This window comes from Carassius carassius, chromosome 7 (genome assembly GCF_963082965.1).
Source record: "Carassius carassius chromosome 7, fCarCar2.1, whole genome shotgun sequence".
NCBI lineage: Eukaryota > Metazoa > Chordata > Actinopteri > Cypriniformes > Cyprinidae > Carassius > Carassius carassius.
Window position 1 is genome coordinate 21,523,476 of NC_081761.1, and position 19,347 is coordinate 21,542,822.

A 19,347-nucleotide genomic window follows, 5' to 3' on the forward strand; every position below is an offset into this window, starting at 1 on the left:
ATACTTCAGCATTGTGAACTGAAGTGAAATATTGCTGCTCTTACCTCACTGCTCTGATGACGGTCTTCAGCGCGGGCGGCAGGTCCTCTGCTGACATGTCACAATGACACCCTTTCTCATCAAAAGCCTCATCAGCACCAACATTAGCCTCACCTATGACACACACAATGTGTCACAAAATAAATAAAAAAAGTCAAAATTTCATATTTCAAAGAAAGTAGGGGTGCACGATAAATATCGGAACTGATAACCAGATGTGCATTAATTATCGGCCGATATTTTTCATGCAACCCTAAAAGAAAGGAGAACTTATGTGAAAACCATCACCAAATGAAAAGAATTGGGGGAAAACTGAGTGATAAGTTTTTTTTTTACACTCTGTGTAAAAAAAGAGGTGAATGTAGACTCAAGTGCATTTCTGCAGCTACTTATAAAAGGTTATCTATGGCTACAGCTAAAGCAGAGACTGGAAAGAAAGTGGTGTGTTGGATGCACACAGGATTAATCATGCCCTATGCTCCTTCAAGGATTCTCACAACCTGACTAGAGAGGCTGCAATCGATCAGTCTAGTGAAAGAGGAAGATATTTACAGCCATCAGTGAGGAAGGAATATATGCTTCTGGCTAAAATCAGAAGGTTTTCAGTATGCGATTTGAGGGAAAAGGATTCTTGACTGTAGATTTATGCTACTTCTTAAAAAGTTCAATTATTTATAAGATTTTATGAGTTTCCACACTCACTAGATGCTCACGGACCCCTAATAAGGCCCCCCAGAAATTCAGTGATGCAACACTCTTTAAACAAATAATCCAGTGATTAAAATATGTTTGCTAACTGAGATAATGAAATAATAAAGGAATAATAAAGGAATAAGTCACTAAAAAATGAAAATGTGCTGAACTCACCCTCAGGCCATCCAAGATGTAGATGAATTTGTTTCTTCTCAACAGATTTGGAGAAATGAGGCATTACATCAATTGCTCACCAAATGTCCATCCCCTGTTGTTCTCACATCAAAATCCACCCACATATTCGTTTAGAGCTGTTTCGGCCTGTTTTATCTTGTGCATGATCTGTATATTTCAATGAGTTTTTCACTGAAGAAAGAAATATTATGGATTATGGACTGGTATTTTAGTCAGCTTTTCACTTTAACTGATAAACTGGAGTTATGTGGATTATTGTGATGTTTTTATCAGCTGTTTGGACTTTCATTCTGACGGCACCCATTCATTGCAGAGGATCCATTGGTGAGCAAGTGTAGTAATGCAAAATTTCTCCAAATCTGTTCCCATGAAAAATAAAAACCTTATCTTGTTCCTGACCCAAGGGTGAGTAAATTTTCAGATTCTGAGGTTTAATATTCCTTTGAAACAAAATAAATAAATAAATGAATAAAAATAGTGGCTGAAAAATCTAAATAAAATAAGAAAACTCAAATGATTATAATACAATTAGAATTTAATACAAAATAAAAACAATATTTTTTGTTGTCATTGAGTACTCATATGGTGAATAAATTGACCTTTGTGTCTGAGTGGGAGAAGACATCCCACCTGCAGATGGCGATATGACGTAAGATGCAAGTAATATTACTCACACATACTGTACAAAGACAGGCACAAAAGGAATTGAATGATTGGTTATATTTATGTATAAACCTTGTTATATTTTGTTACTTTGTTATGTGCATGTTTGTTTTATTCATATATGATCATGAAGCAGGAATGAAACTTCTGAAGATGTTGCTGGGAATCAGAGAAGGGGATTCTCAATCATATTAGACTGTAGTACATGTAAATACATTGTGGATCTCCTGCTTGTTTCCTGAAAGTGCTTCACGTCTTAGACACAGTAGTATATTAAAGGGGGGGGGGGGTACAATTGTGTTTCATGTATTCAGAGTTGTTCACAGTGTTAAAGAGATGGATTCTCATGTTAAACATGGCCAATGTTTTAAAAAATAATTTTGAAGAATGACTGGGAATTTCTGTGCCGAAAATCTTACTTCCGGGTTGGTACAAGTTTCAGCTGTTTTTTTTCGATCGTGGATCTAATGACGTAGACGAGAGTGGAACTCCTTATATGAGCATTTCTCTCGGAAAAGCGTGCCGCACACACATTGATCAGAGGAGACCAGAGGTTGCACATCAGCATGCTTCAGAATCGTCAGCAGCGCTGCATAGGATTTGTTCGAGAATGCCTCCAAATAAGTGCATTGTTCAGCTTCCCAAAGAACCCAGTGTTACATGACCAGTGGATACAGTTTGTTTTTCCGGGGCAGCAATGGAGTGTATCAAGTGCGTTTGTGTGTTCTGGTCGTTTGAGTGACGAATGTTTTATAAACAAGGCCCAAGTCGACGCTGGATTTGCACATTGTTTGCTATTAAAACATGGAGCCGTCCCTGTGATAAAAGACCACATTCATGTAAGTACAATTGCATCAGATTTCTGGATTTTGTTGGAAATCAGCACATAAGTGAATATATGTTAATGGAAACAACACGAAACATCAGTATTATAGCTCCGCCCACGGCACCCCTCCAGGAGCTCTGCTTTTTCCAGAAAGAAACGGAAAGCTGTATTTTTCTTTTATAAATATCATAAAACAAAAGACTTTTTGGATATATGAAGGATCCAGTACTACTCAAGATTAACATGAGATTAGGTGAAACTGTGTATGTTATGTACCCTTTAAGGGTGCTTTCACACTAGCACTTTTGGTGCGCACATGGGTTCGATTGATGTCAGAGTTCGGTTCGTTTGGATGATGTGAACGCTGTCTTCCGTACTCGGATGCGCACCCGCGAACCGTACCCGAGTCCGCTTAAAAACGGTGGTCTGGGGTATGCTTAATGTGAACTCTGGTACTGCTTATGTGAACGCAATCGTACCAAATTGCGGAAGTGAACCACTTTTAATGACCAATTATTTGATGAAAATGTGTGTTTGTGTGTGTGTTTCACTCACTTTCCTGATGAGCGTGACTGACGCGCTGCAAGCAGAGAGCTGTACATCTCATTTATGTTCACCTTCAACGTTCTTTAGAGCATTTTCAGTACATTCGTAAGACAGACACAAGTGCCGTTATGTACATAAGTTTTATAAACAAAACGAACAGTTCAAAAATGTAATACATAAAAGTGCAGAGAGTAATGTTATGCATTTGCCGCCTTCTCCTGCGCTGTCGTTACCAAGCAATGGGGTAAACAGCTGCTGGCTTGATGACGCAAGCGAATCGTGGTTCGGACTCAAATATTATAATATGAACACAGTCCAGCGGGGGCAGGGGGAGGGGGGAGCAACCGAACTCGGGTTCGGACCAGGCAAGTGAAAGCACCCTAAGACACTTAAAGTTGGGAAATAATTTTTAATTAACCATTTGATTAAATGCTTCTGATTTTATAATGTAGCCTATATGATATCTACTGCCTTATAGCTTTCCCAGGGGATAAAGACTAAGTATTTACATTAGTGAATCACAGACAAAATAACTGCCAATATTGTGTCTTAAATTCAGCTCCACACTGACTTCTTTTATTACTGAACTTTTGTATAAAAAACAATATCACATTTGCAGGCCTCTGGTGCCCTCCTGCCATTGGTTCAATAAATAGAAATTTATTAAACCCAATTCTAATCATATCACCACATGGCATGCTTACACACTGATGATCTGCTATAAACAAAGAAAAAAAAGGAAAGATAGAAAAGGGGAAGAAGGATTGAGGAAAGAAATGGAACCTAGTTTAGTCAATGGCCTTTGGGACCTAATCAGGAAAATATGGACTCACAATGATCCCAATCAGATGGACGAACTATTCTTACCAAAATTACCAAAAAATATGATGATTACAATCATAATCATCATAATCATGACAATTATCATTAGCTCGCTAATGTGTCACCATGGCTGGCCATAATTATATTGGTATTTCTATAAATGGTATTTCTCATGAAGTTCTGAGATTTTGGAATTTTAAACTGGAGCAGTCAAAATGTTATTTATTTGAAGGAAGAAAAAAAGATTTTCCAGTTTATGTTCAGATTTTGAATTTCATTATGTCTTAGTTCAATATGAATTTCATTATATCTCTTCACTACATAGTCAGTGTAGAATAAAAATGTTTTGAGCTAAATTCTCAATTTAATACAATTAAATCACAGCGGTTCAAAGTAATTCTCCAATCAGAGTGTTGTTCACCTTCAGTAGTGGATCGTGATTGGCTCTTGAGACGGAGGGAGGGTCTGAATCGGGTGCGGTCATTAAAACTCCAACTCTTCTGGACCTTGGTAGGACTCGATCCATCAGTGCTGATCTCAGCTCCAGGTGAACGTCTGTCTATAACAGATGTCTGCCTGCTTTTAATGCTCTGTCCACGTGGGCTTGCCATTCTTACCCGGTCCTTAAAACTCAGTTTCTGACTGAGAGGGGGGAAAAAGAGAGAGAATAAGAGAGTGGAAGAAATAACAGCACTTTCCTTTCTGCCATGAGCCATGGCAATGATCATCAAAGAGCAGCATGAAGTACAAAAATTGCAGAGGCCAAGTCATTTTTTATGAGTTCTGCATTGCTTGCTTAGACCTCCATAGTATTAGAAGTGCAGTCAAACAAACACTCTAAACAATCATTATCAAAGAGCCCTTCAGGTACAATATGCCAATGTAAGATGAAAGACTCTAGAGGAGCATCAAGAAAAGAGGGATACAAATCCTTTAGATGTTCCTATAATTTCCCATGATCTATCTATCTATCTATCTATCTATCTATCTATCTATCTATCTATCTATCTATCTATCTATCTATCTATCTATCTATCTATCTATCTATCTATCTATCTATCTACTATGTACATTGATTTACTTCAATGTGGCTTGAAAGAAAGTATTTTCACTTGATTACAAATATGTTGAGATAATTATTCAGAATGAGATTAATTGTTCTCTTATTGCATGAAATGTGAGTAATGAAATGCATTTTTCATGCATGGCTATTAACATGGCACATGGACAATGCTGTAGATCATCTTCTTGGCTAATTTCAGTTATTAAAATCTCTAATGATGAATATTATTTAGTCACATATGAATTTAGAGATATTCACAGTTCACTGATGCAGAGGCCAGATCAAGTCTTTAAAGGTCAAGTTTAAGTCAAATATCATTTATGGTGAATTTTTGCAGGCAAAAAACGTGACTTATCTCTAATAACTCTCAGACTAAACAGCTTTCTGTTTGTCTATCCGATGAAATTGCGTGGCCAACTTAAACTCGATGTGAAATCCACGAGTGGAAATTTTGTAGCCTTCAATTGGAAACTTGCTAATGTGCAGATTTCTAATGAAATGACTGAACGCTGCATCGAGCAACAGTAAAAGTGACCATACTTTGTTGGTCAGAATTTACTAACAGAGTGCACCAGCGCAAACACATGAGAGTTCTATAGAACACTCATCAGAAATCATTATCTGTATTGAGTTTAAGAGAAAATACACTGCAGTCCTCTCAATTTCAGAGAAAACAATAGAACAGACAGCTGAACATGAGTCAGAGAAAAGAGCAGCGGCCACTCAAAAATGGAGCACTGCAGTGAGTCATCCACTTCTGCTCAATAATGTCACATTAGCAACCATACTAATTATGGTATCGTTGTCATTGATGAGTACTGCATCATAAATGAGTGGATGAATGGTCGTTTCACACAAACAACTGGTCAGAACCCACAGACACACCATTTCCAAACACGCTTTGAAATGTTCACTCTCAGACAATTGTTACAGACAAACAGATGAATTTAATTGATTTGTTCTGCACTTAATAGATAAATAACGATGTGGAAATGATTTCGTCTGGCCTTGTTCATACTGGCCACACTAATACGGCTCAATTTGAAGTTTTATCTTAGTAATTATGCAAATAAGACCACTAGCTCTTTCTTATATCTGGACTGATGAGACTGTACATTAGTAGCTGCTGTGTAATGCAGTCATTCAAACAGCCTGACTTGAGTTTTCTCATTATCTCTCTCTCTCTAATTGAAGTCAAGGCCCCCAATAATCACATTTGTCTGGTAAGTGACAAAACATGAAAACATGAATCCATCTAAATTATTTGCTATTCCATTACATCTGTTTAATGTATACATGGCCAATGAAAAATAGAGTGCACTTCATAACAGATGGCAGTAAACAGTCTCAGACATCAGAGGGAAGATGATTTTGTGTTAGCCGAGCTATCAAACATAGAAGCCTGTTTCCTTCTCAAAAGAAAACATAAAAAAGTAATCGTGAGATGAAGCTTCAAAAAATAAACCAAGTCTTAATTGTGATCAAATCACAACTTGAGATATAAAGTTGCAATTGCAAGAAACAAAGCCATAAGTGGAAGTTACCTGCATAAAGTCAATCTGCAAGATATAGTCACAATTTCACAAAATTTAAGTCACAGTTAAATGGAATGAAGTCACAGTTGTGAAATATTAAGTCACACTGCAAATTATGATGTCACATTTTGAGATTTAAAGTCCCAGTGAAAAATAAACTCACAAATATTAGAAATATCGTTGGAGTTACAATAAATAAATCTTTGTTTTATGATGAACGTACCATTGTGAGACAAAGCCCCAATTACTTTTTTATTTTTAATTCCAAGGAAGAAACAGGCTTCCATAGTCAAATGAGGTTTAACACAAGCATAACAACAGCAATGTTTCAAATTCGGTCTCAGCTGTAAATTATTTATAGTGTACAGTATATAAGATATACAGTATATAAGATATGGAAAAATACAAACCTTGTAGATGACTCTCCTTGATCCTTCCTTTGCGTGGTGTAGAAAGAGAAATACATAAAAGGGAGATGTTTTCAATGAATCTTCAGTAGAGAATAAACTACACATGAAACAGTTTCAGATTCACTGGATCCAGTTTATCATCGAATACTTCATGCATACTAATGCATCAAAAGCAACAGCCAGTTCAAATCATAATGCATGGATAAATGCAACCATTAGCATATACATGCATATCACAACATGCAGTATTGCATGACATTAATAAGCTCAAGCAAACAAATGTGCCATATTTGAAGCCCTACCAAATTTGTTCATTCTTTGTGTATTTATAGTTATGCTTTTTAACAGGTCTATTTACATTTCATGGTGCTGTGTGATATATGTGCACATACTGTATGAATGACAAGCAAAAGGCGCTGAAGTCTTTATCTTAATCTCAATTTGACTGCTGCTAATACTATTTACCAAGACAGAGGACTGCTCATGCACTTCATCTATAATTGGGCCATTATAACAGAATGTGGGCATAAACGCGAAATGGAGAGAAACATTACAGTCCATTCACATCGTTTTTTCCCTTTCACTTTGAGAGAAAGACTGCAATCAGGTGATTTCATGGACAGCTAGCCCTACATTAGACCTGTTATTGTCTGTAACAATGGATCCTGGTTTATACTGATTTTTGTGGATGACTATAAACATATGAGATAAATCCGTAATGGACAATGTACTTTTTTGAATGTTATAATGAAGAGGACGTGAAAACAAGAGGGGAACATGTGGGAGGCAGGCATAATTATGTTACACTGAGGAATCAAACAAATAGAGGGAAAGTGGAAAGTTTTCTTCTGTGGAAATATAATGAATGAAGCCAGGGATAGACAGGAGATGCTGCCAGGGGTTTGTACCTACTTTGTAGGACTGCAGGTATGCAACGCCTTCAAATGAGGTTTCCAGGTAGCAACGGAAACCGAGTTCTCATCAGCCGCATAGCTACGCCACACACACTACATGCAAAAATATATAAAACCAAAAGAATAAAGGATAAAGGCAGAAGAGGAAAAAAGACAAGAAGAACAAGCCCATAGAAGAGAAAGAGAAGAAAAAACAAAACAAAAAGGAAAAAAAGTAGATTATTAAAAAAAAAACTACACAGGTTTTTTTCGGTCAGAGCAGGCATCCATACATGCCTCGGGACAGGGACTGTAGACTCATAATGACGCCAAGTGGCCTCAAGGTAAGGACGACTACCATCGGTGGAGTAATATCGCCACGCAGCCTTATTCAGGGTTAGGGAGAGTAAAACATGGTAAGCTGAAATATAAAGCGCACACAAACACACACATTCTCTCACTGGTATTCCTATCATTATGGGGAAATTTTAAAAATTACAAACTATTTTCTTGCCCGTTACCCTAACCCTAAACCTACACCTCACACAAGCTATTTTAAATTTCCAAAAGACTTCATTCTAAATGATTTATAAGCTGTTTTCCTCATGGGGACATCTGGCCCTCATAATGTAGGGAGTACCAGGTACACACACACACACACACGCACACACACATACACACATTCTTGCATATGTGGTTTACAGCGACTCTCCATAGGCGTAACACATGAGGACAACTCCCTAATGTATTTTACAACAAACTCTTAATTGCTGGTATCCAAACCAAATCTGTCCATATTAAACCAGTATGTCCAAGCAAATAAAGTCTCTTTGCTGTGAAGTGAACCATGTTTGTCTGTTAGGTAAGACTATCTGCAGTCTCAGCCATTACATAAAAGATTTATCAGGCAACTGTGGTGCATTCAGACACAAATAACAGTTATATACAAATATATGAGACCATTAGAAAACAGTATACAGTATAAAAATGACACTATAAACCAAATTATATTGTATAGAATTGTGTAATATCCCCAAATGTGAGGGCAGATGTAATGACTCTGGTGTCTGACCTGTATGAGGCAGGCAGCAGGGTTCCTTCTCTTCTCAAAGTGCTTCTGTCTGTGCTGTTCTTGAACCTTCAGGGCAAAACCCGAACCCAAAATACCCTGCAATGCAAGTAAAGTAGAACCATGTCACTAATGCTAGGGTTTTAAATTAGACAACAGAACACACACTAGGAAACACACACTAGATGCTAGCAGCTCTTTGTAAAAGCACCTTCCACTACCAACAAGCAATAGTATTATATGTCCACTTAACATACAAATATTTCTTAACATGTTATGTCAAACTGAATTCTTACAAAGTTTGTTTTATTACTACAATTTAAGAAGTACTACTAGGGATAGTTCACACAAAAATTCTGTCACTAATTAAATAAATATAAATATTAATAATAAATATTAATTACTAGTTAAACTGTTATTTTTTTCAATGTATGTTAGTATATTCCAATATATATATATATATATATATATATATATATATATATATATATATATATATATAGTAGCACTTTAGATTTTATACTGCACAATCATCCAACTGACTGTAATTTGAAATATTAAGTTACTAACTCAGTAGTTTTTGGCTTTGATTATGAATAGTATAACATTTAAAACCACCAAATGCTCTGGGAACAATGTCAAGTACCATGAAGCTTGCAGGCAGGAATATATAGCTTTAATTAAACTAAGACGAGGGGTCAAACTCAGCTCCCTCAACGTTTTATCATTTCAAGTCCAAAAGGGTTAGCTGTTTAATTCGAAATTAGAACATCCATTTCCACTATTTCCATCAACTAATTTAGGCTGATTTGTAAATTTGGCTGAAAACCTTGTTGCGCTGACAGGGTAAACAGCCAAACTGCCTTTGCAATTCACAAAGACACCTAATAAAATTCTGCATTAGGAAAATTTAGCAGCCAGGAATAAGATTTCACTGTGTACTGAAGGCTGAAAACCAAGAAGAACATTAGCGACTCAACTATGCAAATGATTTTCTTTTTAATGGTGTTGCTTCTGGAGAAGTGAAAAGACAAACAAACACTGGATTAATACTGTAGATAGTGTAAGGAAACGAGGCTTGATAATGTTTTTTGCTGTAATTAAGGTTTACCGCAGGCAAAGTGAAGAAAGAGATCCCAAGCAGGGCGAAGCCAGCAGATAGCATCCGTCCAGTCCAGGTTTTAGGAGTCTTATCTCCATAACCTATAGTAGTGAGGGTGATCTAATAAAAGAAAAAAACAAACACAGAGAGGGTCATTAGGGGACTTTCCAGTTTGTATATGTGAACTACATAACTTATATATTGCAAAGATAAAAGACTTATAATTTTGAATAAAGGGTATTATAATAATTTATGGCAGAATGTCCTTTAGGACTCAGATGTAAAATTGTTTACAATATTGCAAACAACATTTTATTTTATATATATTTTTTAACTGTTTTGTATTTTCATTTTTATATTTGATTCTAATACATTTATTAATATTACCACAAACTGCATAGGCCTAACATTAGTTAACATTATTAATATGACATAAACTGAACAAAAAACAATTGGTTTCTGAATGGCTCTTTAAAAATTGTGCATTATTAACTGCATATCATGGTCGATATAAACCATGTTTATCTTCACTGCAAGTGAGTTGTGTTTAGTGTAGTTTAGGTTATTTTTCTTTTTATCTTGTGAAATTTTGTTGATGGGTTTTGAGGATGATATCAAGCAACTTGCCCAGTTGGCATCTGGCTAAATTGGCAAGATTTTATCTATTGACAGACTGAATTTGCGTGACCTCACCATGACTTCATCAGAACAGATGTGCTAGATCATTTTTTGTACTTCTGAATGTGTTTATCTCTGTACTTATGCATATAAATATATATTTGTCTTTTTCGTTTGGGTTGAAACAGTCTGAATGAGCCTGAAATCTATTCTCTGAACCATTTTTGTCTTTTTTGCCATCATGATCACTTTCTATCTCAATGGAAATGGAATCTAATGATCCTTCGTATAACCTTTATGAAAAAGGTTTCAATTTCCCAAACAAGGTGCAAGGAAATGATCAAAAGGCTGAAAACTGTGAGCCTGAAATTATTACTGAAATTTGTTATCAATGATCATATTAAACTGAAACCAGTATGTCTTGCAGTTTTCCAGTAATGTTGGACACTACAGCCAAAATTACCCAGGTATAAATGCATTAGATTCACACGTATCTGGCACCACAAGAACTTCTTTTGTAAAGCTCTGTATAGGTGAGAATAATGCTCGGACTCTGGTGAAATGCACCATTGTGAAGAGACTCACCGTGCCCCACCACAATGCATCCGCATAGGTGGCAAAGTCTTTATTGAACTCCTTTTCCACCAGATAAACCAGGAAAGAGGAAAAGATGAGCACGAGGAACCCAATGTACCAGGCGGTGACCAATTCCTGTTAGACAGAGAAGCATTTTGAGGACATTTCGAGGACACCAGGATGATCCTTACAAAAGTACAGAAAGTACTTTAGAATATGATACAGAAGTTTTTGCTCATAAAGCAATGCATGCATTTAAATTGTTAGTACGTAACTCAAAAACAAATAATTCTAGATGGTTACTTGTCAATGCAATAAACGTACCTTGCTGTGTGCATAAACTACAGATCCCAGAAGCTTCCAAGTTCCTCCACGGCGGTCCATGCGTACCATTCGCAGGATCTGTAAGAACCGTAAGCTTCGCAGTGCAGATGTTGCAAAAATGTTGCTTTGACTTCCAGCCGAAACCACCGCAAAAGAGGCAATAAGCACTATAATATCTGACGGTTGGGTAAAAGAACAGAAAAAATGATGTCAGAAAACATTTTATATGCGTAGCATATCACAGGAGATATAATTCGCCAAATGTGTTTTAACAGCATATCAGATTCTAAAATATTCATTTAGTTAGTTACCAGGTCCTCTGAAACAGTTTAATTCTCTATTACAAGGTGATCTGTCCTTGTAATATATTATTGTATACTGTAAATCCCACTGGACAAAAGGATCTAATAATTAATAAATCTCAACTTAAATGCCACATACTATATTTCATCCAGCATTTCATCTGCAATTATATGATATTTTAGTAACAAAAACATTTTTTTTTAATTGTCAATGTAGTTTTAAATGACTATGACATCTCCTCAGCTCAAACTAGACAATTTACTTCTCAAATGAGAGCTCACAGTCAGAGGAACATGAACATGTAAATGATTGAAAAGAGTGATTTCCAAACTGTTATTTTGCCCATATTCTGTGGGAAATGAGGATTGAGGGAGGAGAAAAGAAAGAAAGAGACAGAAAGAACAAGCGAAAGGACATGGGAAGTTCACACAGAAACCACATCCACTTGGAGAAGCGACATCAAACCCTCAAAAAGCACAAACAACTCAAAGGAACTACTCAACTGCAATAATATTTTCTTTCTCTTTCTGATCCTCCCTCTAATTTCTCATATACTTTGTAGTCGACGAACTCAAACTTTCTAGAGAAAAGGCCACTCTACTGCTCTGTCGTTATAAGTCAAATCAACACATTGCATGTGTTCTTAAAGTCTTTGGGGAGTCTCGAGCTGGGAGAGAAAATGCTTATTTAGGTGTAGAAGTGCACTCTGGATCTATAAATTATGACTCCGTTATCCAGCACAGCAGAGATGACTCATGTACTCAATGAAAAATACATCAGGCCTTCACATGAAACAGACCACCAACACATCAGCCCAATTGAAAAAAAAAAGTGAAAGAATTTTGTTCCACTATCTTTTAAAAATGACAATTAGAAAAGTATTATGGCGTTTCGGGTCCAAAAGCCTGAAACCTCTAGTGACAATGCTTTTATTGGTCATTTTTCTACTAATAATCCATCTTACATAAAATATATAACAATTTCAAATTCCTAATTTTTATGTTTATGCCAGATTTAAAGGACCGCAATTTGGATAGAGAACTCATATTTTAGCCAGAAGCAAAGGTTTGACAAACTCATCTACATCTAGGATGGCTTGAGGGTGTTTATTTTATCTAACTACTCCTTTAAAACAGATTTTGAATGCCAGATTATTAGTAATGTCAATGTCAATTATTTCAAACCACTTGAATGAGAGATATAGTTATACAATGCAGTATAAAAATGTAACAGTTTTGGCTTAAAACGAGTGACAGAATATGTTGACTGTTCCTTGAAGTAAATTTATGCAAGCAAAACAAATCTACAATGTTTTTTCTTTGTGCAGTAACTAACTTTAAGAAAAGCCAGGGATAACCATTCTTGGTGTTGCTTTTAACTGCTGGAGGGTACAACAAAATCCCATACATCATCATCTGAACACCATTCTTTCTTTGACAGGGTTCATTCGTCAGTATAACACACAAATATCATCTAATGGCAGCTAATTACTTGTTGAATCAATTAGTAAACATGCACTCACTTTAAATGTAACAAAGCAAAATAAACCCTGTTTATTCTGGAGACAGCTTCCCAACCCATCTGTTAAAAAAAACAAAAAAAAAACAAAACTTGAAACTACTTAAAACTTTCCAGCAACAATCATAGTATATGATGCATGAATGCAGTATTTCCTTAAACATGTTGCTGCTACTCGATGCGATGTTCACAACAGTATTTACCCTCAGGTTCTGTAGGACCTCTGGGCACATAAACATTTCCTCATAATGAGTTTTAATGATCTAAAATCAATCACCTGTTATTAATTCTTAGTGCATTCTGTTTCCATTAAAACCATATTGATGAAATGGGGCTGTAAATGTGCATGTGTGTGGTATAAAGTGACTTCAGCCAGTAAGAAAATGACATACAGTAATTCTATGTTCACATGGTATAAAACCAGCTTCACAATGTTCAGAAGTATCTTAAACATTTCTACTTTCAAATTTGTTTCAAGAAGTAGTATAATGGTTATATGTTGAGCTTTCACATGGATATGGATATTGAATGCCTAAAGACCAACCATTAATCAAATTGTTATCAGCACATTATTTGATGGGTATTTTTCAGGTTTTAACATTTCAGTTGCTCCCTAGTTCAGTTCTAGGCGCACTAGCAAGAGAGTCAAAATCATTCCAGCATTGAGACATTTGCTCCATATAAATTCCCAGAATGCCTGTCTATAACAAACTCTGAAAAATATTCAATCCGAATGGTCAAGGATGAGCACAAGTGTGAATGTATGAAATAAGTATGAATCGTATTTTCTGTTGTGAAAAGAGATTACGATTTTAATGAACTCTAATCCCTCGTGTGCATGAAGCTGCACCGATTTCATAATGGCACTGTACGGCTGAAAATAGCTATGCTCTAATGTGCAACCTTGTACAGTAATTGAGTCATCAGTGTCTCTGATGTTTGGGATCAAGACCTTTGCTAGTGCCTGGGTTTGTGTTCACAATATACAAAGGGGAATAGTGATCAGATTGAGGCATGGTTTAATAGAATCTCAAAGGACATTTGGTCTGCCCAAATGTCTATTATTGATGACGTTCATTATCTCCATTTAGATCGATAAGGCCAGGGCTAAGTGTTATCACTTAAAAACAGACACCACAAGCACCTACACACACTTAAAACAAAGTAAGACATTATTAATAACAAAGCAAGTATTAATGAGCTCACACAGTGTAACAGCAGTCTGGAGAACATTATAGACAGGTTGAGGGGTCACTGAATGAGAGGTGTTTGCTGAAGTGGATTTGGTAGTTTTTTGGCGGCCACAACTGGAGGATGCCGGATAAAAGGTTTGGGGTCAATGGGTAAGTGCAGTTACTGTAGGTTATTTTAGAGGCAATAAGGCACTTCCTTAATGGTGATCTAGTTATGAGGCTGTTGCCTTGGTTATACAGGAATAAACATAATTTGTGTCATCATGGAATGATGAAAGCTGACTTGAGCAATTAATTTGTGAGGGAAGACAGTATTAGTGTTACTAATAGCTGCCAAAGCACATGACTAGCAAGACTGTGTGAACTGGGACGAGGAATATACACCTAGCATAGATCAGATATGTGTACTGGACCTTCCAAAGTTTGGGGTAAGATTTTGAAAGAAATCTCTGATGTTCACCAAGTCTGTATTTACAACCCGAATTCCGGAAAAGTTGGGACGTTTTTTAAATTTTAATAAAATGAAAACTAAAGGAATTTCAAATCACATGAGCCAATATTTTATTCACAATAGAACATAGATAACGTAGCAAATGTTTAAACTGAGAAATTTTACACTTTTATCCACTTAATTAGCTCATTTAAAATTTAATGCCTGCTACAGGTCTCAAAAAAGTTGGCACGGGGGCAACAAATGGCTAAAAAAGCAAGCAGTTTTGAAAAGATTCAGCTGGGAGAACATCTAGTGATTAATTAAGTTAATTGATATCAGGTCTGTAACATGATTAGCTATAAAAGCTTTGTCTTAGAGAAGCAGAGTCTCTCAGAAGTAAAGATGGGCAGAGGCTCTGCAATCTGTGAAAGACTGCGTAAAAAAATTGTGGAAAACTTTAAAAACAATGTTCCTCAACGTCAAATTGCAAAGGCTTTGCAAATCTCATCATCTACAGTGCATAACATCATCAAAACATTCAGAGAAACTGGAGAAATCTCTGTGCGTAAGGGACAAGGCCGGAGACCTTTATTGGATGCCCGTGGTCTTCGGGCTCTCAGACGACACTGCATCACTCATCGGCATGATTGTGTCAATGACATTACTAAATGGGCCCAGGAATACTTTCAGAAACCACTGTCGGTAAACACAATCCGCCGTGCCATCAGCAGATGCCAACTAAAGCTCTATCATGCAAAAAGGAAGCCATATGTGAACATGGTCCAGAAGCGCCGTCGTGTCCTGTGGGCCAAGGCTCATTTAAAATGGACTATTTCAAAGTGGAATAGTGTTTTATGGTTTGACATTCTTGTTGGAAATCACGGAAGCCGTGTCCTCCGGGCTAAAGAGGATGGAGACCTTCCAGCATGTTATCAGCGTTCAGTTCAAAAGCCAGCATCTCTGATGGTATGGGGGTGCATAAGTGCATACGGTATGGGCAGCTTGCATGTTTTGGAAGGCTCTGTGAATGCTGAAAGGTATATAAAGGTTTTAGAGCAACATATGCTTCCCTCCAAACAACGTCTATTTCAGGGAAGGCCTTGTTTATTTCAGCAGGACAATGCAAAACCACATACTGCAGCTATAACAACAGCATGGCTTCGTCGTAGAAGAGTCCGGGTGCTAACCTGGCCTGCCTGCAGTCCAGATCTTTCACCTATAGAGAACATTTGGCGCATCATTAAACGAAAAATACGTCAAAGACGACCACGAACTCTTCAGCAGCTGGAAATCTATATAAGGCAAGAATGGGACCAAATTCCAACAGCAAAACTCCAGCAACTCATAGCCTCAATGCCCAGACGTCTTCAAACTGTTTTGAAAAGAAAAGGAGATGCTACACCATGGTAAACATGCCCCGTCCCAACTATTTTGAGACCTGTAGCAGAAATCAAAATTGAAATGAGCTCATTTTGTGCATAAAATTGTAAACTTTCTCAGTTTAAACATTTGCTATGTAAGCTATGTTCTATTGTGAATAAAATATTGGCTCATGTGATTTTGAAAATCTTTTAGTTTTCATTTTATTAAAATTTAAAAAATGTCCCAACTTTTCCGGAATTCGGGTTGTATTTAAAAGCAATTTCTTTCAAATCTACTGCTGTGAGTGAAATGCTGGCCTGTGTTTATGTTTTTGGTTTTTAATGTATTTTTAAAATAATGATATTTACAGTTTCATGGAGGTAAGAAATGTTTATGGCTAGTAAATCTGATCAAATCTCTATTCAAATTACAGTTAAATTACAGTGAACCCCTTTTCTAATATGGATCTCACTCTTATCACCTCGTTTAGTCTGGTTAAATAAGAAAAGTCTGGAAAATCCTGAACTTAAACAATGAAAGCTTAAAGATTCTCATTTCATGGAGAGAAACTCTGCACATTGATTGAAGGCTCACCTATAACACAGAACGGCTTCCTTGCAAAGCGAAGACGTCCCTGCCATCCTCTGTACCGGCAACAACAACCAGCAGACCAGATTCGAATGATGAACTCAAGCCCAAACACCACAATCATCACAAACTCCTACAAAGACAAAGAAAGACATTTTCAAGTTTATTTGTGTGGGTGTGCACTGGTATCATCTGTGGTTGTGAAAATGATAACACTACTAACCAGCTACATTACACACATCACTGCTGGAATTACACAGTGAGATAAGTACCGTACATTGTGTAGATCAGCACTTTTTAAAAAAGAAACGCAGGTGGAGGTGTCCTTGCCTGTCAAATATAATCTGTGGGTCAGCTATTTCTTGAAACAAGTGGAACATAACCGGATTATGGATCCATTAGTGAGCTCCGTTTTAGTCATATAATGTAAATTTAGTGCTACTTAGAATCCTTAGTTAGGCGAGCTACAAGATACTTTAATTTAAAGAACTCAACTACAGAAGTCTAAATGTTTTCAAAAATGATTTACTCAGAGCATACTTTATCTGGTCAAAAAAACTGTAATTCAAATAAATACACAGTGGAAAAACACAGAGATGAATAGCAACATTCACTGTAAATATACCACATTGGAAGAAAAACATCAGCACAAATACAGAACTTTTCTGCCAGGATATTATTTTGAAATATATTTTAATATATATAAGAAATATTAAAAAATGGCCAAAAACATATATTTGCTAACATAATGCTTTATGCTGGACAAGGAAGAAATGTGGAGTCTTCTGCATTTGTATTCACTCCCTTTTCTTCTTAGTTTCTTTCATTTTCTTTTTTTTGTGAAAAGATGAACATATATTATACAAATTACATAAATATATTTTTGGCAATTTTTATATATATTTTAAATGTATATAAATATATATTCTTAAAATATTAAAAAATATATATATTTGACCTCTATATTTCAGTCCAAGAAAATGCATTTTCTTGCCGTGAAATACATTAAAAAATATATTTTGGTATATGAAGGTTGAAATTAAATATGTTCTATTTCAAAAACATATTTCATTGAGTTTTACTGTTTGCAAAATATATTTGGCATGTATTTCAAATATAATTTAGCCACATAATATATATATTTTTGCCATTTAGGCTTTACAGATATTTCCTTTAACCCTAAAACCCAAAGCAATGTAATTTATAGTACAAAATACATGTAGACCTTGTACAAATTAAGTGGTTGTGTTTGATTAATACTTAATTTTTCCCACTATAAAGCATTTTGCCTATTATAAAGCATATACAAACACATACACATATACAAACATGTGCCAACACAATAGGCTAATGCACACATACAGCAGCAGATGTTGACTGGTAACCTTATATGGAGTTTCTGACTCAATTCACAGAGGTAAAAGCCATTTTAAAAGGACTTCTATTTTGTTGACTTACCTCCTGTCTTTGCATTATCAATTAAAGGGGCAGCAGTATGACTGAATGAAAGAGTCAATAAAACAAATCAAGTTCATTTGTATGGCCATCATTACCAGTACACAAACCAGCAGGCTTCCAGTAACAGAAAAGCGGCATAACATGAGCCTTTGATCCAGTCTTCATATCTCTCACCTGTAGCTGGCTTTTGTCAGGGCTTTGTAATCAAATAACTATTGACAATATTCCATCATTCTGCATTAAAGGGATCAAGTAAACCACAAGATCTGAAAGTGGGGCATATTTGGTTGTGTTTATATTGTGATTTACTGATTTGGTTAGCTTGACGTGTGTTGTACAGTACTATTAAAACTTCACCATATTTGTCTTTTTTAAATATGTGTGATACCCATCATAAGACAGATAGCAGCTGAATTTGGTGGAGAGCATTTTACTTTAGAGAAGTAGAGAATATTATATCTCCACTTATATATCTCCAGTGCCAGGATCTGACTTTTAATTACAGTAAAAGTGAAAATCATAAGCTTATAAGCATATGCTATTTAACATTATTTAATAAATGCAGGACGTAGCATTACATAGCGTTTAAGACATACAACTAGCTATGGTATTAGAGTACAGTTAACACAGAGTTCATGTAATTTAAAAACAAACTTCTTAGCATGAGACTGTTCTCATGCTTTATCCTGTTTGGATTTTGTTTTGACACTGTAGTTCAGCTCTTACCAAGATCAGGAGACGTTGAGAGGCCATTTCCTGGTGATCTGGAATGGTTGAGAAGACAGACAGCACCAAGCAGCCAAACACCAGGACAAACCTGTCAAAAGAAACAACAACAACAGGGGGAACAAAAATTACATAATTGAAAGATTTTGTCATGCACAATTTTATTTTATTTTTTTAATGCTTGTATTTATGGTTCAACGTCAAACTCAACTGATGTTAATAGAACAAGTCTCTAATAAAAAAAACTTTCCTTCAAATATTTCAAACTCTTAAGTACCATAACGTTAATTTCCCATCAACAATATGAAGTATGGCATGAGGGAAACCGCTGTTCAGAGTACAACTGTATCTGAAGATTTGCATTATTGACCCCTTCAAATAAGGGGTGGGAG

The 19,347-nt window shown here is 36.0% G+C and overlaps 1 protein-coding gene and 1 long non-coding RNA gene across 3 annotated transcripts in view; one reads left to right on the plus strand and one right to left on the minus strand.

Moving 5' to 3' along the window:
• kcnq5b (potassium voltage-gated channel, KQT-like subfamily, member 5b) overlaps window positions 1-19,347 on the minus strand; it is a 122,405-nt gene that overhangs the window by 6,688 nt on the left and 96,370 nt on the right. The window contains exons 2-11 of one of the 2 annotated variants that reach the window (XM_059554193.1): window positions 18,956-19,046; window positions 16,778-16,904; window positions 11,375-11,550; window positions 11,060-11,185; window positions 9,866-9,976; window positions 8,758-8,853; window positions 7,705-7,799; window positions 6,793-6,819; window positions 4,206-4,426; window positions 45-153 (exon numbers count right to left, since the gene is read on the minus strand). In XM_059554193.1, the coding sequence (XP_059410176.1) occupies window positions 45-153; window positions 4,206-4,426; window positions 6,793-6,819; window positions 7,705-7,799; window positions 8,758-8,853; window positions 9,866-9,976; window positions 11,060-11,185; window positions 11,375-11,550; window positions 16,778-16,904; window positions 18,956-19,046 (1,179 nt within the window). Of the gene's footprint in view, window positions 1-44; window positions 154-4,205; window positions 4,427-6,792; window positions 6,820-7,704; window positions 7,800-7,982; window positions 8,072-8,757; window positions 8,854-9,865; window positions 9,977-11,059; window positions 11,186-11,374; window positions 11,551-16,777; window positions 16,905-18,955; window positions 19,047-19,347 lie in introns of both variants that reach the window. The other variant, XM_059554195.1, reaches the window with a different exon arrangement.
• Window positions 14,672-19,114, plus strand: LOC132143724 (uncharacterized). The gene is made up of 3 exons (XR_009434272.1): window positions 14,672-14,816; window positions 16,789-16,932; window positions 18,944-19,114. It is a non-coding gene; the product is annotated as an uncharacterized LOC132143724 (long non-coding RNA).